Consider the following 25,446-nt stretch of genomic DNA (forward strand, 5'->3'; position numbering starts at 1 on the left):
TTAACATCAATCAGCAATTTATCAGAAAGTCAGTGCTTAACGTAGTTCCCAATATTTAATGAACATCATCATTTTGACACCCTTGATGCTTAAAATATCAGTATAAGTGTATATCATAGGTGCAAATCTTAGGATCATGTAAAAAGATAAACTTCATTACTCCTAATGTGATTTGAAACCTAATATATTTTATTTATTTAAACAAGTTGCCCAATAATTTTAAAATGAATTTAAATTTTGTGCAAAAGAAAATATATTATTAAGATGTGAGATGATTAAATGCATTAGTTCGTTGTGTGTTTAAGGAAAAGTCGTTAGTTTACATTTCAGCCTGTAAGAAATTTCATAATTTATTTTTTCTGTACTCATTACAAATTGTTTCATTTAATGAATTAAAAGAGTAATCTATTTTCAGTGTAGACATATAAAAAACTTTTAAGGTGGTAGTAGAAATCGTATGTACTATTTTTCTATTAGGGAAAGAGGATATGTTATGCTTGGAAAGAGGTCGTATTAGTTCTATTTTATTCTTTTGTAATTTCTTTAGCATATTTCTATTTTCTGGTTTTTAAATAAACTAATGCTCATTGAAGAAACCAAAATTTAAAGCCTATAAGAATGAAAATCATGTATAACACAGCTAGAGATAATCACTATTAATATTTTGGTATATTTCTCTATGCATTTTCAAGGTTGATCAAACTATGTATAATGTATGCTCTTCTGCTTTTATAGGCATTTTCTTATATTAAAAATTCTTCCTACAGTACATAATTTCTACAAGTTGCATAGTATTTGAAGGTATGGAGATTATACTAGCTATATTATTATTATTTGATAAACATTTTTGCTCATAAATCTTTGTAAGTCTGATAATACAATTTTTTAATTATGTCCTTATTCTGGGTAAGTTTTCAAATCTTACTAGTATCATATTTCTTTTGTAAATTACTTGCTCATACTCACTTATCTATAGCTATCTTAGTGCTATTTTAATTTATATTACAGATGTTACCATATCACATTTTCAAGTACTTTGTCAATTTTTCTTATCACCATTAGATTCTGAATGTGGAAAAAATGTGAATTTTTATGCAGTCAACCGTTTGAATTTGTAATTTACTTCATTGCTTGCAAATTTCTTCCCACAGAAGGGAGTTACTTCTGTTCCTTTCTTTTTTCTTTACAGGTTGACCTTTCACATTTAACCCATTAACCCATCTAGAATCAATATTAGTATATCATGAGAATGTTAATGGATTTCCACTCCCTGACACCAAATTGCTACCGAAGAATAAACAAAGTTTCTTTTCACACTGAGCTTTTACGAGTAGAAACTGTTAGAGGCCAACTTGTTTTAAACCCACTGTAGACATAAGAAATTAAGCTGACACAAAATACCAGAAATTGTACTATGGTTTTAAGATTGTTATTATTATTGTTATCATTATAGTGTTAAAGAATGAGGCAGCTTAATAAGGACTTACTGCTAAGCTGGAAATTAATTTTTACATGCTCAATTTTATTGTGAAATCATTTGATACAAGAAGTGTTACAAAACAAACTTTTTAGTGAATTTTCATAATTATATAAAACAGCTCTCAAAGCCCTTCATGTTCATATAGAGATATATGTGTCAAAAGATAAAGACAGGGTTTGTAGTAAAATAATCTGACATCAAGAGTGTTAGCTCCTTAAACTGGATGGCAGAAAAACACAACAGAGAAACTTACCATCAAAGCAAGAGAACAAAGCGTAGTTATAGGCTTTAGGTGAGTAGATAGTTAGCTGAGGCTCTCATTTTTTTAAATTATAGGCCTTCAAAGTGGTATGTACAAACTCTGGCAGACTGGGACTCAGAAGTAAATATAACAACTTGTATTTTTATTTTATTTTTTCTAATCTTTGAAAAAATTTAGGGAGGTATATGTACAAAGTATGATAGAATATGTATATAACTGCTAAGAGCTGAGAGGGTAGAATATAGCTCAAGTGCTAGAGCACATGCTCAGCATGCAGGAGATCTGGGGTTCAAAAAAGTCCTCTTAAAAAATTAAATAAACCTAATTACCTCCCCCCCAAAACAAACCAAAAAAACCCAAAACAAACAAACAAAAGTGAAACTTCTCCCTTTCCCTTCAAAATTCCTATGTTGACCTAACTCCACCCTCCCACCCTCCCCACCCCTCCGCCACCACCACCTCCCTCCCCGGTACCTCAGAGCTTGGCTGTATTTGGAAACAGGGCCTTTCCAGAGGTGATTAAAAGGAGTCGTTTAGGGTGGTCCTAATCCAATCTAACTGGTGTCTTTATTAAAAGGAAATTTGGATACCCTGAGACATTAGCTAGCAACAAATGCACACAGAGCAAAGACCATGTGAGCACACAGGGAGAAGGAGGTCACTTGTAAGCCAAGGAGAGAGGTTTCCCACAAGGCCTGCCAACACCTTGATCTTGGACTTTCAGGCTTCAGAACTGAGAAAATAAATTTCTGTTGTTTAAACCACCCAGTTTGTGGTACTTTGTTACAGCAGCACTAGCAAACTAATACAGTAACTTTATATTTAATGTATACTAAAAATATGTACTGAAAAGGATGTATCAAATTTGGAGACCACTGATTCATTTACCTAGGTCATACTGTTTCCTCATCAGCACAAAAAAGGAACTTACAACTCATGCTCAAAATTAGCAAATTATTTTCTTCATATTTTCCCTTTAATTTAGCTGATCACTTTCATTAAAGAAAATTCATATCTGATAACTCTTTTCTCAAAAAACCAGACTTCTCTTATTATGCCTCCACAAAGACAATGGATTATTGCTATTTTGATAGTTTTTACCATACTTAAATGTACGTTTTGAAGTATATGAATTTATTATCAGCTGGAATGTATTTCTTGATAAATTAGAAGGTTAGTATTAGCAGAATCTCAACTGCAAAGTGTATTCCAGTTAGCGAAAAACTTAGGTAGCAAAGGCAAGGATAACAAAATTTATAAGCTCCAGCTTTATTTGTATAAGCAGTTTCACTTTTGGGTGAGGTGGAGATTAGGTTTTATTTATTTATTTAAATGGCAGTACTGGGAATTGAACCCAGGATCTTGTGCTTGCTAAGCATGCACTCTACCACTAAACATGCCCTGCCCCTAAGCTTTGATAAGCTTTTGCCATCTGGAAGCATACAGTATTTCTTTAGTGTGGAATGGAAGAAAATGAGTAATGTGAATAGCATAGCATACAGAACCAAGTATCAAATGAAATAAAATATTGTCAGTAAAAGGACATGTGGTTAACAGATCAGCTGCAAATACAATGGCATATTCCATAGTTGAATGTCTCTGGGCTATTCACAGGTAAATTCACAAATTAGATGAATTCTGCTCCTTCACTTGGCACTTATTACCAAAAAGAAACCATTTAAGTTTATCAAATGAAAAGCAAAACAGCATACTGATATAAATTATTTTTATTGTGTGAAAATGTCATAATTCATAATAATTAAGAATAAAAATGCAGCATATAACAAAATAGGCATTTATACTTGTTAAAAGCCACCTGGATTTACAAAACTTTAAAAATATTTTTAGAATGCTTTAAGAATACAAATTATGTTTTGAGAGATATATAAAACATTTATTCCATTTTATCATATATTTAAATTCAAGATCTTCAAAATGATTTTTATTTATTTTTGTTAAATGGACTCAGTACATTATTATACATTATAGTAATCACTGGTAGGAAACAAAAACTTAAAACATATTTATCTCATACTAGATGAATATTAAAAAATGGCAAAAGCATGAGTTTAGTTTTTAAAAAATGAATAAATATAAATTTTACAAAAAAGGAACCAAGAAGATATACAGGTTTGTTCTCTAAAATCCACCTCAGAATTTACATACTGTCTTCTTGGGTTGCTTTTCCTTACAAATTCAGGTTGTTCGGAATTCTGTATCTGAAATAGAATGCTTTTATCCAGTGTGGAAGGTAAGTCTCATGTACAAAATTCCAAAAATTGCATATGATGCTGACTTAGAGTAATAAATAATCTGATTAATGAAAGTTCAATGAGTTAGAAAATGTGAATAAAATGCAATATTCTAAAAAAAAAACTTTATAAGTAAATAATCATATTAAACTGCCTTAAGCATACTTAATCATGTTATTTTCAGATACCAGTATATGTCTGTTGTCAGTACAAGATGCCAAACTGACTAATTTTAACAGGGTAATTAGAATTCATACTGTTTATGTTATTTTCACCTTGAGTAAAGGTTTGCTTCTAATTAAATGGACCATTATGAATCTGTTACTCAAAATATGTATCTAAAAGCTTGTCTAAATGCCAGAAGACAGAATACTACAGATGCCATTCTTCAGTGCAACAGAAGTACTATTACTTTAAATTGAGAAATTATTTTGAAATTATTTCTTTATTGATGTAATTTAAACCAACATTTTTATTGTTATTTCTTTAATATCTAAGCATTTCCCAGTTAAAAAATACAAATTTCTGGGCTACAGTAGCTTTTCTGGTCTTTTTGCCTTGAATTTCAAGGCACAAAAGAATTAGAATAACCTAAAAGAGTCACTGCAGCTTCTGACAGAACAAGGGAGTGACAAGTAGCACCTTGATCTCTGAAAAGGTCTAACCTTTGAAAGAGGTGTTTTATTGGGGCTTTTAATGATATTTCATAAAACATTTTTATTAACTTAAAAAGCATTTAAGTCAAAAGGTATTTTGCAAGTCTCTTTCATTTATTGGGAGCATTACCAAAGAAAACAAATAACAGCAAAAATTAAACTAATTAATTAGTGCTGTCAAATAACAATTTGATAGAATAAAAATATGAGAATATTTTTAAAAGATATTTTAAAATTAGGTCAAATTAAGATGTATACTTCAAAAACATACCTCAAACCATATAAATATATCCTGTTTGTATAGTTTCATGTTTGTCAAGTAAATCAACTCCATTTTCCAAACACAATTTAAACATAGCATCTATAGAAAAGTGCACAATGTCATAGTAATTAAAATCCTTAAAAGTTTTAGAAAAATATAAAAAGTTAAAAATTTAGCTTATAAATTCCCAAGAGTTCCCTTTCCATGTACATGTCTTACAAATGTTAAAGATGGAGAAATAAAGACAATTAAATAAAGAGTAAAGAAAGGGTATAGAGCCCACTGGCTCTTTTTCTGAAGAGGTTTCCCTTCAGGAATATGCCCATGAGTGGGATGTATAAACCAGAGTCATTACCAACTCTTGCTCGCCCCATTTGCTGCTCATTTTGCTTCCCCTTTAAAAAACAAAACAAAACAAAACAAAACAAACAAACAAAAGTATGAAGAACATGGAAAAGTAATTATCAGATCAGTCAGGTCTTTGGCTCACTGAAACTGCTAAGGGTGTCCTGCCCCAGTCATCAATGTTCAGGGTTTTTCTCCTTGGAGAAAGAAGGTCCTCCAGTTCAGGCGGCCAACATTAAGAGAGTGCGACCGTATGACCTGGTTACGAGATGATGTCGTGAGCATCACTGTTAGGTCTCTGTCGCACAACCAGGGGAGGCAGTGGCTTCCCATAGAAATCTATGTAAAGAAGGGAGACCAAAAATGCAAAACTGTTACATTAAATCAAGATTTTTGACACAATTCATTAATTTCCAGCCAACACATTTAATGAGTAAAACACTTCGATTTTACAGGTGAAGCAATGAGCGGAGAGAATAAGGGGGAAAAAGTTAGAATCAAAGAAAACTTGAATAAATTCAAAACACAATCAGTAGGGCAAATTCCTAACTCTAGGTTATAAATTAATCTCCACTAGATTTAATAAAAGCTGTATCTAATGTATATATTATTGTTACTGTTTCCAATTACATGTTCATATTAGAATAAAACAAACACTCAAAATTTATGGAACCTGTTGCCAAAGCCCTGATAAAAATCAGTATTTGTACAACCTGCATTCTTATCCAAAGGCTATTACTTCTAGGAATGTGGGGAGAAAAATTAATTATGTTAGTATTCTGGTAAGTAGGAATCTTTTACAATGATGCTTCAATATAGCTCAGTGATTTAGGACATATTTGATACCAAAAAAGTCTTAATTTGTACTTCATAATAAGTTCGTATCCCTTAATTATCAAATTTAATAGCATATGGAAACTTTCAATAAGTAATTATTTTCTGACCTACTACCTTAAAATTATTCTAGAAGCACAGGTACAGGATCACTGAAATAAATATATTAAAAATGTATTTAGGGGCCTATTTCCAGTTCTGCATGTGCCAGAGTTCAGCTAAACTACTGCATGGTGTAGTTGCCTCAGCATCTATTTCATCTGGCCACCAGGCCAGTGGAGGCTTTAAATAGATACCAGCACCTCATGCAAAAACATGCCCTAGAAAACAGCCTGCAGAATCACAAGTAAATGTTTAGTCCCTGATATAACTTCCTGGTGGCCCTCCAGATCAACTGTCTCCCTCGCCTTCCCTTAGAAAAGACCCCAGAAGAGCTTACCAAAACTCTGCTGTTTGGGGTTTGAACTGACCAATCTGGCCCTAGCCTGGGAATCCCAAAGCACTCCACCCACAGACCCTAATAAAGGCATGTGGCCCAGGTCCTGCAGCTCTCTCTCTCCCTGCACCTTGCCTTGATCTCCCAGCTCCCACTCTGGAACCCTTGAAGCATGCCATGTACTTCCTCCACGAACTGTGAGTAATTTCACTATTTTGATCTCTCTTGTAGTCTTTTTAAACCAAGGCTTACCATCCAGCATGTAGCTGGATGCTGGATGGTAATAAACGTTAATTTAGCAAAGTCATAACAGCATTTAAGGAGCTTGTAAGTCACTCCATACTAACAAGAAGTAAACAGCTGAATATACTGAAAAATCACCAATTTTTCTGAAATCTGTAAGAGAGGGGAGGTCACAAAACAAACCATTGACCTGGATATTGGAGAGACAGACAGGCAAATATAGGAAGTCAGTTTAGCAGAGCAGACATTCATGAATGGAAATTGCTGAAGGAACAGGTGGCCAGGTAAGAAAACCAGAACGGTGAGTGATGAACTGCTGGACACTTAGTGTGGATAAACCCAAGAGTTAACGACTCCAGGAACTTCAGTCTTATGACCCCCCCACCATAATATTGTGAGTCACCTCCAGAAGCCTGAACAAATTCCCACAGTAAATACTGGAGAAAAACTCCCTCCTGCTTCTGGCAGAGCAGGGGAAAAGCTCCCGTTATGAATACTGCAAAGTACTTTGCTCATCTTTTTATTTTTATATATATATAAAATAAAATATTATAAGATATTAATATAATCATGTTTATTGCAGTTTCCAGGCTCCCATATGACACATACCTAAAGCAGAACATTGCAAACTGACGCTACCAGCAGCTACTTTGTTCTTCTCAACAAGGCCTGCACTCAAAGAAAACTAGTTAATCAGAACCTAACCTGCTGGGGTGTTATCAGAACCTAACTGACCCAAGAAGGGAAATGACCAATTCCACTTGGCTCGAGGGATTCTGTCCTACCTAACGAGGGGGAAAAAAACCTGAGAAACTCTCATGAAGTTAAATTCCAGAAGCACAGGCTCACTGAAAGACTTGAGACCTAATCACAGGAATATAGAACACTTCCCCGCCACCCCACATCACCACGGTATTATTACTAAAGGCCTATTTACAGCAGTTCCTTTTACCTAGTACATCATGCTGGACTATCAAGAAAAAATTCCAAAAGACAAAAACCACAGTTTGAAGAGACAGAGCAAGCATCAGAACAAGACTTGGCAGGGATATTGGAATCATCAGGCCAGGAATTTTAAACAACTATGAGTAATAAGCTAAGGGCTTTAATGGTTAAAGTAGACTGCATGCAATGTATGCAGAGATACGGAAATCCTAAGAAAGAACAAAAAAGAAATGCTAGAGAAACAAACAAACAAACACTGTAACAGAAATAAAGAATGCATTTGATGGGTTTATTAGTAGACTGCACATGGCTGAGAAAAGAACCTCTAAGATAAGAGGATATATCAATAGAATCCTTGAAAACTAAAAACATAAAACTGAAAAAAAAAAAAGAGAGAGAACATCTAAAAACTGTGCAACCACAAAAGGTGTAATTCACGTGTAATGGGAGTAACAGAAGGAGAAGAGAGAAAGGAACAGAAGCAATATCTGAAGTAATAATCACTCAAAATTTCCCCAAATTAATGTCAAACATCAAACCACAGGTCCATGAAACTCTGAGAACACTGTGCAGGATTAATGACCCCAAAACTACATCTAGGTATAATATATCATTTTCAAATTACAGGAAAAAGAAAAAAATCCTGAAAGAAGCCAGAGGGAAAAAACACTTTTCCAGTAAAAGGACAAGAGTAAGAATTGCATCCAACTTCTCCCCAGAAACCATGCAAGCAAGAAGAAACTAGAGTGGAAATATTTAAAGTGTTTAGGGAAAAAAACCCCACCAACCTAGAATTCTATACCCTCAAAATTGAAATCGCCTGTCGAAAGTAAAGGAAAAATAAAAAATTTCTCAGACAAGCAAAAATTGAAGGAATTTGTTGCTAGTAGATTTGCCTGGCAAGAAATGTTAGTTTTTCAGAGAGAAGGAAAATAACATACATCAGAAACTCAGATCTACATAAAGAAGGAAAAAGGATCAAAGAAACACGTAAAGATAAAATGAAAACTTATTTTTCTTATTCTTAATTGATCTAACAGATAACAATCTGTTCAAAATACTAATAGCAACAATGTATTTGATTATGTATGCCTACATATAAATAAAATGGATGATAGCAATAAAACAAGGGATAGGAGGAATGAATTAGGATTATTTGGCTATTACAGGCACTCACACTACCTGTCGAGTTGGTTATATGAAAGTATTTCTTGTATACATTTTTATTTTTGATTCCAATTCCTATTTCTCACTTCTCACCCTGACTACTCCAACAGCTTCCAAATGGGATGCTTACTTCAGGGTGTGGCCACAATCTAGTCTGTACTTTACATTGTGACAAAAATTATTTTCCTAAACAATAAATCTAGTAATACTATTTCCCTGCTAAAAACGTGTAGTGTCTCACGTAAAATTATAGCAAGTCCAGACATCTCAACATATATGTGAGGCCCTAAACAATCTGGCTATAAGTCATAATTTCAGTTTCAACACTTCCAGTAACTTTAAATTTCCTCTTTTTTACCCACTCTACCCACATGAACCTAAGCTCTAGTCACAAGTGACTTCTGTTTTTCAAATAAGCAATATTCTTTCCCAACTCTCTACCTTTGAACAGTCTGTTTCTTCTGCTTCCTGACTTTCTGTATTCTTCAAAGATATAGGTCTAATACCACTTCCACTGCCTAGGCAGTCTATGCACAGTACTCCAATTTTACACCATAGAACCTATTCCTCCATAGTGTAAATTGTCATATATACTACAGAAAGCTGAAGTATTATCTTTTCTATCAGACTAAGATCCCTGGAAATGCAGAATTTACGTTTCATTCATCTTGGCATCACAAATGTTTTGGGTGGTTATCAAATACAAAATAATTGTTTGTTGGATGCCTAATTCAGTAAGAGAAAAAATAATATCTGTTATATATGAAATTAATATCTTTATATACATGTATGCTTACATATACACATATATAATGTAATTGTTTCTAAAACAGTAAATATTTAAACTGATAATGTAATAAAAAACGATTTTCAGTAATGATTAAGAAGAAATATTTCATTATTAACATAGTATTCAGAAAACAGAAAGCAAACAGCACATTTATATTTATATACTTTTTGAATAAAAATATTTTATACAGTTTAATATAATTTCAGATTGTTTGGTAATGCTTTTCTAAAGATTAAACTTCTGAATTTTTTTTCCTAGTAAATGAGTCTTCTTAGAAAACTAAGGTCTAGATTAGGTAAACAGAGCTATCAAAAAGGAAACTGGATATTCTTGATGAAAAAGTTTATTAAGTTATTATATATTTTATTTATTTATTTATCCTTTTGCATTCTAAAAATATTTTATTGAAAGAATCTGGGCTGATTGTCTGAAATCAGAACTTGTACCTGTTGTATTAGGCAGTTCTCTACTCCCAACTGTCTTTTCTCTAGTTTTCCAGTTGGAGTTCTTATGCCCTATACTGGCTGTACTAAATCTTATGTTAATTTCATCCAAAAAGACTGTTTCCTTGAGTCAATGAACCCTTTCATAACTTCCTTTCCAGTTAGCTGAACTTTATTTGGTTTACTGATTTGGTCTCTGATTTTACAAACTGTGATACTCTTTGCTTCATTTTAATATTCAGCAGCTGTGTCATTAGAAGCAGAGAAAAAACAATTACGTGAGATTATCATTGAGGATATTAGACACATACAGGACAATGAAGTTTCTTTTTAAAACTATTACGTATAATTGTAATGCCTCATATCTAATTTAAGTTGCTTTAAAATCTTTCCCTTTTCATAACTATTTACATTAACATCTAATGGATAAACACAAGCTACGATTATCTACTTCTGTATTCTAAGGTAAACATCAAATCAAATTATATCGAGGCAAAGGGCACTTAAAAATAAAAAAAATTAAATAAATGAAAAAAAGTGAAGTATAGTGAAAAAGGCTGTGGAATTGAAAGGCTTCCAAAAGTAAAAGCTTGTTGAAGTAATGAGGTAAAGAAAGGGACTGTGATACGTATAGATACTTGAAAACTGATCCTTTGCATTACCATTATGACGTGTTTCACCAAGAGGCTCAAGTTTTGGAAGTCTAGTGACTTTGGGGGTTCCCCAGCCAACTAAAGGAAAAGAAAAACATTTAAAAACATTGTTAAACAATGTCTCTTTAGGTCTGCTGAGAGGATCCCTCTCTCACAGGAATGTATATAACTTCTATGTCAGTTCACATATTACTGAATAATATGGTACTGAGTAACCATACACCTGTCTGAAATGGCTTCTGTTTGAAAATGTAATTGTAGGTTGGTAATATCTGTTTTAAGTTTTTATTTACCTTTAGTTAAAAATATAAGCATCTGCATCACCACCATAAATAAGCTTAGGCTCCTATTCTAACCCCTAGCAGAGGTTAAAATAAATGTATGCTTATTAAATGTAATACAAGCAATGAGTCTTAAAATAATTCTCAGAGGATAATGTTACCATCTAAAGCCTTCTGGCAGGGCTAAAAAGACACTATAAACATATACGTTTAGATATTTGAGTATGTGAGCTACTATGCCTAATGCTAAAAAATTACTCAAAATTATTGTGCAGTTAGTATGTGAGTTACTATGCCTAGTGCTAAAAATTACAATTATTGTACAGTTAGTATGTCTTTATATGCAATATCCCATTTAATCCTCATGAATAGCTAAGAAGGTCAGTATGTACAATGGAAATATACTGGAAATATCACACATCTTGGTTTCAAATGTCAACTTTCAGGATGAAAGATTCATTTTTTTTAAAACTCTTATTAGCCATCCATTCATTAAACAAATTCCTTTTAGCAAGCTGGGTACTGATATTTCAAATAGGACTTGAATCCATTACAGGAATTCCTCAGGTAAAGGTTTATTATTAATTTTTACTAATTTTTAAAATTTTTACTTGTTTTTATACCTTCATAAAACATTATTTTCTTACTAAAAAAAGCAGTCAATAATTAAGTTGATAAATTCTGAACAAAGTAGATGGAGCAAAGAATTCTACCCTTTTCACAAATTTGTAAGATAATGCATATACTGAATAAAAGCTACAAAATTTCTTTCTTTTTCTTCTAATATTGTTTAAAGCACTATTTCTAAATTTAGTATCAATATCAATTTACTCACCAGGAGGAGGAGGTGGGGGTGGTGTTGGGCTCTTAGGAGCAGAGTCATCTGTTTTAACAGGTTCTACACGGTGGCTCCTCTTCATTCTTAGTTTCTTAGTTTTCTTTCTACTGTTATCTGTAAGAATATGAACAAGGAACTTTATGCCTTTGGGAAAAAGTAAGCTTCTATAACAAAAAATAAAGAATAGAATTATTAGGCTATTGCTATTATTATTACCATAGGACTATATCTTCAAGTTAAAAATTGTTACCAATAATGAAACGTGAACTTGCTTTTACTTAGAATGATTTTTAAGTGATTGCTTATTGAATGAATGATTAATAAATATGATACAAATGGCAGATTCTATGAGAGATGATTCAGAATAAAAAAAGGTTCATATTTCCAAAAGTAACATTTTCCCCCAAATGTCATATTAAGTAAATGGAACTATCTAATTGCAGGGATTTCCATGAAACTAAGAATGGCCTGGGGATAAAGAAGTGTTGATTTGTCTCAGTAGGATATATAGAATGATTCTAGGTATTAAGTCCAAAAATAATCCTTTGAAATGTGAAAAAAGACCACAATCAAATCTAAATACATTATTCATTAAAATAACCGCCAAACAAGATATGCTCAATATAAATATTTTAACCAAACTCACATTATTAGACCTTAAGAACTGAATTTGTATTTTTTTCTAAAAATAACTATCTACAGATTCTCATTTAAGCACATAAGAACATTTTAAGTGCATCTATATCGTTAACGTATGAACATTAACAGTGTAAACCAGGATGGCATAGTAGTTAAATAACCAAACATCAAAGTCACTGAAATATTTTAGTTGAAAATCCCAAACTGCTAAATTTGTATACATATGTAATACATTTTCTAAAATGGGAATTATCTGGGAAACGTAAGGAACAGTCAAATCTATGAAGCCTACAAAGCAATGAGAAATACAAACATATTTAGAAACACACTATTTTTCTAAATACATTAGTGTCATTTGAGACATTTCACTCCAGATAGAAACAGAGACATGTTTTTACAATTAAAGCTGTAGGCTTTACAGCTGGGAGAAAGGAAAGAGAGATTCCAGAACCACATGGACTTGAGGATGGGCAGTAGCACAGGGTCATGGGAGAGCACAGGATATGGAGAAGCTGATCTAAAGTTGAAGGGAGCGTGTCTCAGCACAGCCACAGATGAGACATATGATCTTAAATTACTCAACCTCTCCAATTCCCTGGTTTCCTATTCTATATAATGAGAATAATATATCCTAGGATTGCTATGCTGAATAACATAATGCTGTGTTAAATAATACAAAGCTTTTGAAACTATGCTTCAAAGTATAAAATACATTATAATTATTACTATTACAGTTATACAACTGACTTAGATCTTCCTATGCTATATGTTCACATCATCTATCAAGTCATTTTGCTCTTTACCAACACATTAGCGTTAGAAAGAATTCTTCCAATATATTGCAAGGCCACTTTAAGTCTACTTTTTGTTTTACTCTGTTAGAGCTATATGGGTACAAATGTGGCTACCCTAACTCCCCAAATTATAAAACACATAACTTTCAAATCTGATTATTTTTATACTGCAAAATATCCACGTTAGCTAATCTGCACCTCAGGGACTGAGATCTTATTTTCAATAACTCTTTGATACTGTACAAAAACTCTTATATAGCATGGAATCATACTGCTAATGTAGGAATGATTACTGAGTATCTCCCACGTGTTAGGCCCTGTGCTAGGAACACTGTAGGGTTATTTTTATTATAAGTAAACCTACAAGCCGGCTAAAAAAAGATGGCACAATGCCATTTTAGAGATGAGGACACTAGAACTGAAGAATGCTATATAAAAACATTTATCCAGTAGATGAGAAAGTCAGGTTGCTATCCCAGATTGTCTGAGTCCAAACGAAGGTTATCTCTTTATGACACCAAAAGACCTGAACTTCCTGCTAAATCACATAACCACTTAGAAAAAGAAAAGCAATTATGAATTGAAGATTCTATGTAATATTAAGAGGAAAATGACTATTTGATAAAGCTTTTAAAATATTCAGCTAATTATGTCTGCATCCAACAGAAATAACAAGTAAATAAAGGAAATGATGATTGTTACATTATGAGAATTAAGAAAAACAAAACAAAACAAAACAAACCCTCCAAAAGCCTTAAAGGTTTTAAATACATTCCAAGGATTCCTGGGGCTATGCAATATTCCAAATTTTAAAAAGTACAATTAAAAACGGAATTTTCTGTTGAAATTTGAAATTCTTTTCTTACAAATGACTATGAATAAAAATGTAAGTTAGCAAATTGACTAATAATTAATTAAAATTCATAAGAAAACTATGATACATATCACATTTGGAGATAAAATGCATTTTTTATGAAAATAATCATGACAAATGAAAGAAGTATTTTTTAAGTTTTATATATATAGTTCATTTGTTATTTACATGTTATATATTAACATATAAAACTTTAAAATAAATAAACAAATGATTACATATACATATTTTTTAACAACTAGATTTATCACCTGATTCTGATGATCGCTGATCTGTCTCATCTTCATTCTCCAACTGCTGTGTTAATGTCTCCTTATAATTTTCTACTATTCCAAACTCATTGTTTTTTTGGCTACTGTCACTGATCTGGCTCTGTGTCTCTTCTTGCTCATGCTCCATTTTGTGTTTCAGAGCACAGCCATCACTGTCTTTCTCCATATTTTGCCTCTTTTTCTCTCTTTCAAGTTTTTTTTCATTCTAACAAAAATGAAATAAATCATTTTTAATATAACAGTTGTATGTAAGACAGTTTTAAGGGATAAATCAAATAATCCAAGAGCACTCTGTAACTTCAGGGCATTGTAATATTTCTATGAAAAAATTATTTGTTATTTGCAGCAACACAGATGGACCTAAAGATTGTCATTCTAAGTGAAGTGGGCTGGAAAGAGAAAGAAAAATACCATATGAAAACACTTATGTGTGGAATCTAAAAATAATAATAATGATGATGATGATGATGATGACATGAACTATTTATTGTTTATAACTAAGATGATTGATTTCTTGAATATGTATAAGCATATTTGACTGTCCTTTATGATTGGATTACCACATTCTGTTGATTCTTATTTTGTGGTTGGCTTTATTACTTTGATAAGCATGTAAGTTTAAAAAGCTTAAGCTCTAATCTGTTCTTAGAAACAATGATCAGCACATATATGTAAAGAAAAAAATGCAGTATATTGTATATATGTATTTACATGCAATATAATGTATATGTGCAAAGTGTAATAATTCTACCTAATAAAACTGAAAAAGGAAAACAAAAACAAAAAATTATTTGTTGAATGTATCATTAAAACACTCTATTTACCAAACATTCAGTAAACAAAGATAGTACAGAGGAAGAAAATAAGTATTACCAGTAATTCCCCAATCCAGAGATAACCGCTATCTGGTGTGTGTAGTTACTAAGAGGTGCTCTTCTTTGCCTACCCAGCACACATACAGACACCCCCACAGACACACATAAATGTGATCGATTGTCTCTCTCTATATATTCATGTATTTTTTAAACAAAAAAGAACTAAGAATATACATTTCTTTCTTTGTCAATGAATATATGAAGTACTTAGAATAGTGCTGACACACACATAGCAAACCGTTAGGTAGGAAAGTATTATATAATGCTATATGTGTTAGCTATTATTACTTTCATCAATTACATTATCATTTTGAATAGCTCTATCATAACTTATTTTACAAATCCCCAATCAATGAACAAAAACATGATTGTCAGTTTTTCACTACTGTAAGAATTATAATTATTGAATTAGATCTTTAGAAATAAATTCCTAACAGTTGAGCTTTTGGATCAATGGGTAAGCACATTTTAAAATATGACATACCACAAACTTTTCTTCAGAAAAACTAAGGTCAAATTACACCACAGGCAAAGGATTAAGAGAGTGACATTTCTCCACAACTTTTTTTTAAAGAATTTATTCAGGGTTTTTTTTTTTCACTTTTGTTGCATGGGGGAGGGGGTAATTAGGTTTTTTTTTTTCTTTAATGGAGGTACTAGGGATTGGACCCAGAATCTCATGCATGCAAGGTAGACACTGTAGCACTAAGCTATACCTTCCTCCCTCCCTATAACTTTTAAAATGTTATATATCACTACCAGTCTTTCATATCACCACCAAACTAATAAATATTTATTACCTAATGCTGATTGAATTTGATTTATTCTTGATATCACTACTGAAGATAAGCTATTAAATACCCTTATTGCCATTCTTATTTTTTCTTTAAGGAACTATCCATGATAACCCAATACTCATTTTTCTATTAGATTCTCATTATTTACACAGTAATATTTTTACAGGTTCTTTTTTGTTGTTGTTGTTGCATGCGTCTCAAATATTTTTCATTAGGATTTGTTTGGATTTTCTTGTCTTTAACTCTGTAGAACAGCTCTTTAAAAACTAAATGTAAGATCTCCCTGTTTTTTACTTTATGACTTGTGGCTTGATTGTCCAATTTTGAAAGTTTCTCCTCCTCCAAGGATGTACAAATGTTTAACTATACTATGTGCTAGTATTTTTAAGGCTTCTTTTTTTTAATACATTTAAGTATTCTGAAATTTAATTTGGTAAACAGTGTTCAATAATTTTACTTTTTGATTGTTCAGCTGTTCCAAGATTCTTTTCTCTCAGATTTAAAATGCCACCTGTATCTTACACTAAGTGTTTGTATTAATTTAGTTACTATTTGTTTCATTGATCTGTCTATTCTGGAACCAATACTTCATCATTTTTATTATCTGTGGTAAAATCAAAGGAATGAGGTGCTTCTCTAAAATGCAAACATTTCAAAGGAGAAGTTTTATGGAAAAAAAGAAAACTTGCCTGGTAAAATGGAGACTACAGATAATTTATTTTCATTTGTTTCATTTCTTTACTGATGGCCTTAAAATTACTATAGTTTAAAAGTATAATAATTGCCCTTTCCCTATGCCACCAATTAACTCAGGGACTTCAATATGAGATATTCTATGTTGTATGTCAGTATTGTTCTTATCTTTATAATGTGAAAAATAACAATGTTGGTAGAAGTGCTAAGGCCTTCTATGAAATTATAGCTAAGGTACTATAAAATAATTGGTCATTATTTACAAGGAAAGCTTTATCACACACATAGAGTAAATTAATGTCGCAAAGTAAAAAATCAAACCTGATTTCTCTTTTCTCTACCAGTATTTTTCAAAGAACATAAGACAAACTTGACAAACATAATATTTAATAGGATGAAGACAAAACAATAGCTCAAGCTATTAAGACTACTTTACTTAGAAAAGTACATACTTAAGGAAAATGCAATGGAGTTAATAAAAAGATTAAATACAATTAGCCTTCTGCTATCTAAGCAACTTAACACCAAATATCTCATATTTCCAAGTATTCTGCAAAATAAAGCAGTATCAAAAACTATCCAATCATCTTCTTACCTTTGGAGCTGCCTCCCTCCTCAGCAGCAGCCCCAAGGAAGAAATAATCATCCATCTTTCCAGATGAATACCTGTGTGGAAGGAGGCAGTGACAGGGGAAGAGGAATAGAAAACACAGAGGTGGGTCCAGCAAGCCAGCTGCCACATTAAGCTCTGAGAGAATGGAGAGGAGGTTTACGAAGCTCTGCTGCTGAGGAGGCATGGCTGCTGAGGGCGAGGAAGGCAGGACCAATGCAAACTCCGGACACCAGGAGAAAATGAAAACAAAGACACAGATACACAGACAGACAGACAAACAGACACACACACACACACACATGCACACACAACCCCTTAACTTCTTCATGATTAAAATCTACAAATTAATTTTGGTAAACTATTTATTCTGATATTTAAAATGAAAATAAATGATATTCAGATATAAAAGAATTTATTATAGTTTCAAACATTAAGTATCCTGGAAAAATAATTATAAAATCATTTATGTACTCTAATTCATCATAATCATCTAAATATTACTGTAAAGGGGTAATAACAGCAATAAAGGGAAAAGACAAAGTAAGTAAGAGTAAACATATTACTATCATATGAAATAAATGACAAGAAAAGATTTATAGAACAGTAACTATGACAGTTGCTACATTCAATCCTCATTTTCATTCTCAGTTAATTCTGAAATCATCTTCCCTTTTTATACTAGATCAGAAGGTAAATATGAAGAGGAAGAAAAAGCAGCAAACCTTCAGCCCATCTCTCCCATTTAATTTCTTTTAGAAAATATTTCTATTTCCCTGCCTCCTTTCTCAAATTCCAACTTGATATAAGATTTAAGATATAAACATCACATCTGCCACCATCCGTACCTCAATGATTACAGATGCTATTGGCTGGAAAGGATTAACAGTAACCGGTTCTGGGTCCAACTCAGCCAGACCACTGGTGCCATCGAGTTCGGCCTGCTCTCGCTCTCTTTGCTCTCTATTTTTTTGAGGAAAAAAAAAGTGGAATTCCTTATGAGAAAATGATGAACCATGTTAAACAAGTTTTGCAATAGGTTTAAGGCCATTAAATTCAGTGATTTAAACATCTACACATGGCTTTGAATTACTGAGAGATTTTCAGAAATCCTTATTCAGGTAAAAGGCTTCTATCTCCATGTAAAGATTAATCATTTGAACTTTAAAAGAAATGCTAACAAAAATGACTTTTGTTATGACTGATTTCTTAATGTCAACAGTGCATATTACTATTTTTCTTTGTAACAAGGGCTTATATTTATCAATTTATTAGTTACCCTCTCAAACCAATGCTGGTTGCCCTCTTCACTGATGTTAACCAGATAAATAAATCCTCTTCTTAAGGGCTGTGTCAAGTTATATATATCATATATGAACTAGACAACAACTCTTCTTTGCAAAAGTAGAAAAGGCTATAAAAATAAGTTCCCCTTTATCAATCAGATTAAATAAGTACTTCTATATTTTTTATCATCTCTGTGATTTATAGTTAATGTTGCCTGACAGATGAAGGTAATAAGTTACTAAAAGAAGCAGCTGAAGACAGAAACATGACTATTGTAGATTTGCAACTAGACTGTAAGTGTAGTATAGCAATGTCAATGTTCATTACTATGGCATTTATTAATTAAGTTCTACAATGGAAAGATACATCCTTTCATTCGATACCTAGGAAGCCAAGATTAAGAGACCTGCAATTTACTGCCCCTGTGACCTTGGACATGTATCTGGATCCTCAAGCCTCAGCTTTCCCATAAATGAGGATAAAAATACCTACTTCATAGGGTATTTCAGATAAAGTATATGTGAAAGCATTCTGTAAATAAACATACACATAGGACAGTCATTGTTATTAGTGTTATTCATTTATTAGTAACCAATTTCAGGTATTTGATACTGATATACTATTTTCAGAAACCAATAGCAGCTTGTTTGACTGTTTTTTCAAAAATATCTGAACCTATTGGATTGGACTTAACAATGTAGAGGTTTTGTTTTTTTTTTTAATTACACCTGTCTAAATGCCAATTTCCTTCTAATTATGGAGTCTCTGTTCAAAAGGAAAGGAATATCAGACCACAAGTGGCATGCCTAGGAGAAAGGAGGAAAGGGGAACAGGTATCAGAAAAGCGTGCCGGTAACATGATCTGGAATATCTTTATGGAAAAAGTAAAAACCGGGAAAAAAATGACTAATTAGATTTCTTTTATCCAACTTAATTTTTTTGATCTTTTTGTTTGTTTTGTTAAGTGGAGGAAAAGCAAAGGAGTCTTCAGAAAAGTACGGCCATATATTTTATTTTTATAAATACATAAAAGGTATACTTACATGAATGATTGGGTGTACTGAGCTTTATATCATGAAAATATACACTCTAGAATAGAAAACCAAAGATTCTCACAGGAATAGAACCTCATATTGGTATCAAGAGTGACCTAGATGACTGACCTGCTCATGATATTGAGCACTTGAGGACAGAAGAGTTTTCTCCAAATACTTATTTCCTTTAAGTCCTATCTCTGAATTAAATGAAAGATATCAGTAATCAGAGGATTTCCTTGACAGTGTAAAGGAGCACCTCACAGCAGCATCACCAGGGTACCAAGTGGTTTCTTGCCTCCCAGGCTGTAACTACGGAAGCACATGGAAGGCCAACGTCACTTAGGTGGATGGAAGACAACTTTGGATCTTCTACGAGCTCACTTAGAAATGTTTCTTCTCTCCTCCTTTGCCATGTAACAATCCAGTGGAAGAGAAATCTTGGTATTAAGTGTTAAATTCAACTTCTAATCAAATCTGAGTAGTTTCTTGCAGCATTGATTATTGTAAATGATTCTGTGGTAGAATTTATGTAAATTTATTTTTGAACTTAGAGTTTGCTAAACATATTTTAAAAATTCCTTTCAGGCAACATAGTTTAAAAAAAATTTTTTAATGTGTTTTAATAACCCTAGATAGTGCAACTTAGTCTACTTTCAGACAAAACTAGTGTTGAAGATCAGATTTGGTTCATCTGGTTGATCCACTCACAGCTTCCCTTGTATTCTTGCTGAGACTAATGAAGGGTTTCTCAGCCTGCTGACATATTCCTGGCTGTGGGAGACTGTCCTGTGCGTCACAGGATGTTCAGCATCATCCCTGGCCTCTACCCGCTAGATGCCAACTGCACTCCACCTATCCACAGCCGTGACAAGCAAAAATGTTCCTAGACATTGCCAAATGTCCTCTGAGAAGCAAAATCATCCCGTGGGTTGAGAACCACTGTACTGAAGGTATGTATAAGAAAAGAGAAAAATCTTAAAACTGTGGGAAATATAAATATCTAAGGAATAAATTTAACTACTACAACACCACCAGGAAAATCAGAACCCTATCACCCAAACTTGTGTAGGTCTACAGAAACAAAAAATTCACCTAGTGTCTTCCTTCATACAAAAAGAGGCAAACCTGAATAGGCAAAACTAAGAAATTGTTTATAAAAGTGTGGTGTTTTTTACTTTTCATACACACTGCTACAAAATTAATCTACTTACCTTTCTTCCCGTAATTTTCGTACTCGTTCAGCCCTTTCTCGTTTCTCTTGTTCCTCAAGAGCTCGTTGTTCTGTTGTGTCTCTTTGGATGCGTTCAGTTAAGGCATCAAAGTCTCTTGCAATGATATGCAGCAGCCAATAAAGGCCCTTTTTAATGGACTTGTCAATTTTCTTTCCATATCCCAAGACTGCTGAACAAGGTTCCTGAAAAATAGCAATTTATTTGACTTAAGGATTAAAACAAAAAGTTCTCTACAAAAATTTATTCATAAACCATTAAGTATAATTACTAGCAAATCAAAATTAAGCCATTAAATTAATGATATGAAGCACCTGCTTGTTTAACTTACAAAACACACCTTTGCAATGATCACTACATTAGTATACATATAGGATTTGAAATATTTTATGAATTATATCTATAAACTATGAGAGCTATTAAGACACAAGAAGCTGAGGATGCCAGTTAAATTTTAAACAAACTCACTGACAGATTAAAATTGAACTTACAGAAGAAAAATACTCCTCCTTATTAAAAATAGCAGAATGTTTTAACTCCTCACATGAGGGAATTCATGGCAGTAAGCATCTTTTAGGATTTACAGCCTAATGATCAGTTTCTGAAACCAGAATAAATGATTAAATCTGTCCATCTTTCTTAAGATTGCACAATAACTCTCCTGACATGATTTTTCAAAACTCATTAATAATTAATTAACATCATTCATAGGGCAAAAGACCAAAAACTTACTATTTGACATAGGCACTTGTGCTCATTGACCAGTTTTTCCAGAGATAGACATTCAATCACATCAGCTTCTCCTAAAGCCCCTTCCTTATCTTGTTTATTTGCCAACCTAGAGAGACATAAGTGAAGTAGTTTTATAGCAAATATATAATCAGACAGCCACTTAAATATTTTGACCAGGTTCTTCTTGTTCCAAAGTTCTAACTTTATGATTACAGAACACACTGGTTTTAGAGAGTACTGTACTCTCTATTTCATCATTTTTCCTTTATTACTGCTAAAATAAGTTCGTAAGAATTGGCCTATAAAAGGGAAATCATGTCAAGAAAATAAACACTAGATCAATAGTCCAACAAAAAGATACAAATAGAAAAGTAAGTGGATTAGTTTCCACAGCACTCAGCCATCAATTCCAACTTTCCCAGTAATTATATCCTTATCTTCTTCTTCTTTTAAACAGAGGTACTGGGGATTGAACCCAGGACCTTGTGCATCCTAAGCATGCAATCTTCCACTGAGCTCCCTTATCTTCTTAAAACACACAACGTCATGATGTAAAGACCGTTATCTCATGTCCTTTCCTTCTTAAAATACAAACTATCATGTTTTAAATACCCAAATATTTATCCTGAGCTTGTATTATTTGAGCTCATCTGCATTTCCACTGTGTGAATGTGTCCACATAAATGTTCAACTTACTGGAGAGGTGAGGCTACTTCTATCTAATTTACTTGGCATGGCACTGGGCACAGAAAACATTATACTCAACTAGGAACAAACTGGGGAACAACAAAAAACAAAACAAATTCTAAAAAAAAAAAAAGAATTACCACAAAATACCACTATTTGCCTATCAGAGGGCAGAGGTCAAAAAGTTGAGTAAAACACTGTCTTGGTCAAGGTTTGATAGATATTTCAAACAAATATAAATTATTTAATACATACACAGAATAATAAACCTAATGTAAACCTAATGAACTCTTATCACTTATCTTTAAAAATTATCAATATTATACCATTCTTTTTGGTTTGATTTTGTGTAAACTTTTTTAAAATTGAAATACAGTTGACTTACAATGTTTCAGGTATACAGTCAAGTGATTTAGTTATACATATATATCTATCCTTTTTTCAGATCCTTTGCCATTATATATTACAAGATACTGAATATGTTCCCTGTGCTATACAGTGGGTTCTTACTGTTTATATATTTTATATATAGTGCATCTATTAACCCCAAAGTCCTAATTTATCTCTCTCCCTCAATATTATACCATTCTTGATTATCTGTATATCTTCCACTTCCCCTCTCAGTTATATCACTTCACCCCAAAATTTTAAAAAAATCACAATGCTACTATCACACCTAAGTTCTGAAAAAAAAATTCATCCTTCTCAACATCTTTTTACAAGTATTATGTCCAAATTCAAATCCAAACCAGACACATATTACAATTTATTCTTTCAAGTGTTTTTTAATCAGTATCACCCTCAAGGCCAACACCCTCCCCCCAACTCATGCAGCACTGCCACCACTTCTTTTTCTCCCATGGCATCTATTTGTAAAACAAAGCAAGTCATTTTTCTATAGAATTTCCCAAGTTTAGGATTTGGCCGATATCTTCCTTATGAGGTCATTTAACATTACATGCTCTGTATTTCCTACATCTAGTAGTTAAACATACAGGCTGGATGACTTTCAAGCAGAAATCTCTCGGCAAGTGTATTTCATAGATGGTACTAGTGCTTCGGAGGCAATACAACATCTGGTTGTACCACTTTCAGAGATGGTTAAATGGATCAGTGAATTCAGGCTGGAATCAGCCTGATTTGTCCAAAATAAAGTTCCCCATTAACCTTTCACCTAATGGTTTTAGCAACAATTGATGACCTCTGTTTAAATGCATTTTTATGTGAGATTGTAAGACCATGACTCATCTAGTTGTTTATTCCTTCTGCATTTACTAGCTGGATTTTTGCTAAAAAGCTTTTATCAATTACATGGTGACTCATTTAAATATAACTCAGAGAAAAGTCAAGATAATTATTTGGTCCTTTGCCTTCATTTCCTAATCTTCATAATAATGAACTGGTGTCCTATCAACCTCCAAAGGGAATCAAGTTGCTTTCTTTGGTTTGTGGAAGACATCATTATGAACTTATGGATTTTTAAAATATATTTGATGTGTTTCAATTTATTGTAGTTACTGTTCTTTTTGAGGCTCAAAGTTACGCATTTTTGGTCAGTGGGAGTCTCTTTTGTGTTGATGCCTGTGTTCTTTTGGTACAATAGTCTTTGACAGCTTCTTTGTTCTTTTGAAAGAAACAATGGCTCAGACCTGGAATCACCTGTTTCCCCAAGGAGCCCTGGTTCCTTTCAGTAGGAACTGGTATTTTAAAGACCGCACTCTGGGGACATTTACTGCTATTGACTTGCCATTGCTTCTAAACCCTTTCAGTGGACAAAGCTGAAAAATATAGTTTTTAAGAAAGAAAAAATTAAATCATAAGCTTACATTGATTTTTCCATTTTCAATCAAATATTACCAAGTCTTCACTTAGCTCCCTAATTTTTATCTTTTTTCCTTATGCTGAAAACTATAGTTCCTAATGACATTGACATTAACTATTTGCTCATCCCACAACATATGAGCTTCGACATAACAAAACCAACATTATTGTTAAAAATAATAATACTAAATGCACAGTAAGATCTTTTTTGTGGTTATTCTTGTCTAAAAGTTATATCCCACAAGAGAATGTGGTCAAAATACTGGCTTAAAATTACCTGAAATAATTCTTTTCTCTGTCGTTATGACACCATCTAGATATATAGCTAGGTTTATTTGTTTCAAGCTGCTTTTGTTTTTTAAAGTTAGTTTTATTTTATATTTTAAGATTTAATTTTTAAACACTTGTATGGTTCTAAATTCAAACTATAAAAACAAAATGAAATTAAAAAAAGAACTATTTTCCATCTCTCTTTCCCTCTATTTTTTCTATTCTCCTATAGGTAACTATTTTCATTAGTTTTTAACTCATCCTCCCAGTATTTTCTTTTTTTTTTTTTAATGATATAAACATGTATATGGGAGAAATGATATTTTAAAGGCCACAACTTGGGCACCACGGACATTCACTGCTATTGACTGGTTGGGGGTGTTTGTGTGTGTATATCTCTACCCTCCCTTTCTTCCTCAAAAGCTAGCACACTATACACCCTCTTGTGCATCGCCATGCTTTTTAACAGTAAATCCTAAAATTACTCTGAAGATGTATAAAGAAATCTTCTTTACTACTGTATTCTTTATTAAAGAGCAAAATGCTCATTATATGGATGTTTCATCATTTATTCAGCCACTGAAGGACTACACTGGAGTACTTCTGGGTTGTTTCCAATGTTTTGCTTCTACTAAGAGTGCTGTGAGGAATAAGTGTGTGAAGGTGTTCTTATCCTGGGAACAGACTCCAGGTGGTGGGACTGCTGAACTAAAGAATAACTATAAATGTTATTTTCATAGATATTATAGCAACGTCCCTCCTCTCACCCTCAAATCATAAGAACTCAGCCAGAGAAAAAGGGATGGTAAGAAAACTTAATAATGTGAGAGAATTTCACTCCTGATTTTTACTACAAATATTTCACTCTGGTAAAAATTAACTTTGAATTGTTTGTATTGATATAACAGTGTAACATGTAGTACTGCAAAATTTTGGTTTTTT

The 25,446-nt window shown here is 32.6% G+C and overlaps 1 protein-coding gene across 3 annotated transcripts in view; it reads right to left on the reverse strand.

Moving 5' to 3' along the window:
- Positions 1-5,347: 5,347 nt before the first annotated feature.
- ARL13B (ADP ribosylation factor like GTPase 13B) overlaps positions 5,348-25,446 on the reverse strand; it is a 62,170-nt gene continuing 42,071 nt past the window's right edge. The window contains exons 4-10 of one of the 3 annotated variants that reach the window (XM_010978513.3): positions 21,727-21,832; positions 20,977-21,179; positions 18,290-18,404; positions 14,446-14,671; positions 11,885-12,001; positions 10,778-10,846; positions 5,348-5,596 (exon numbers count right to left, since the gene is read on the reverse strand). In XM_010978513.3, the coding sequence (XP_010976815.1) occupies positions 5,520-5,596; positions 10,778-10,846; positions 11,885-12,001; positions 14,446-14,671; positions 18,290-18,404; positions 20,977-21,179; positions 21,727-21,832 (913 nt within the window). In that variant the 3' untranslated portion in view covers positions 5,348-5,519. Of the gene's footprint in view, positions 5,597-10,620; positions 10,847-11,884; positions 12,002-14,445; positions 14,672-18,289; positions 18,405-20,976; positions 21,180-21,726; positions 21,833-25,446 lie in introns of those variants that run through there. The other 2 variants (XM_031457449.2, XM_064496273.1) reach the window with 2 other exon arrangements.

This window comes from Camelus dromedarius, chromosome 2 (genome assembly GCF_036321535.1).
Source record: "Camelus dromedarius isolate mCamDro1 chromosome 2, mCamDro1.pat, whole genome shotgun sequence".
Taxonomy (NCBI): domain Eukaryota; kingdom Metazoa; phylum Chordata; class Mammalia; order Artiodactyla; family Camelidae; genus Camelus; species Camelus dromedarius.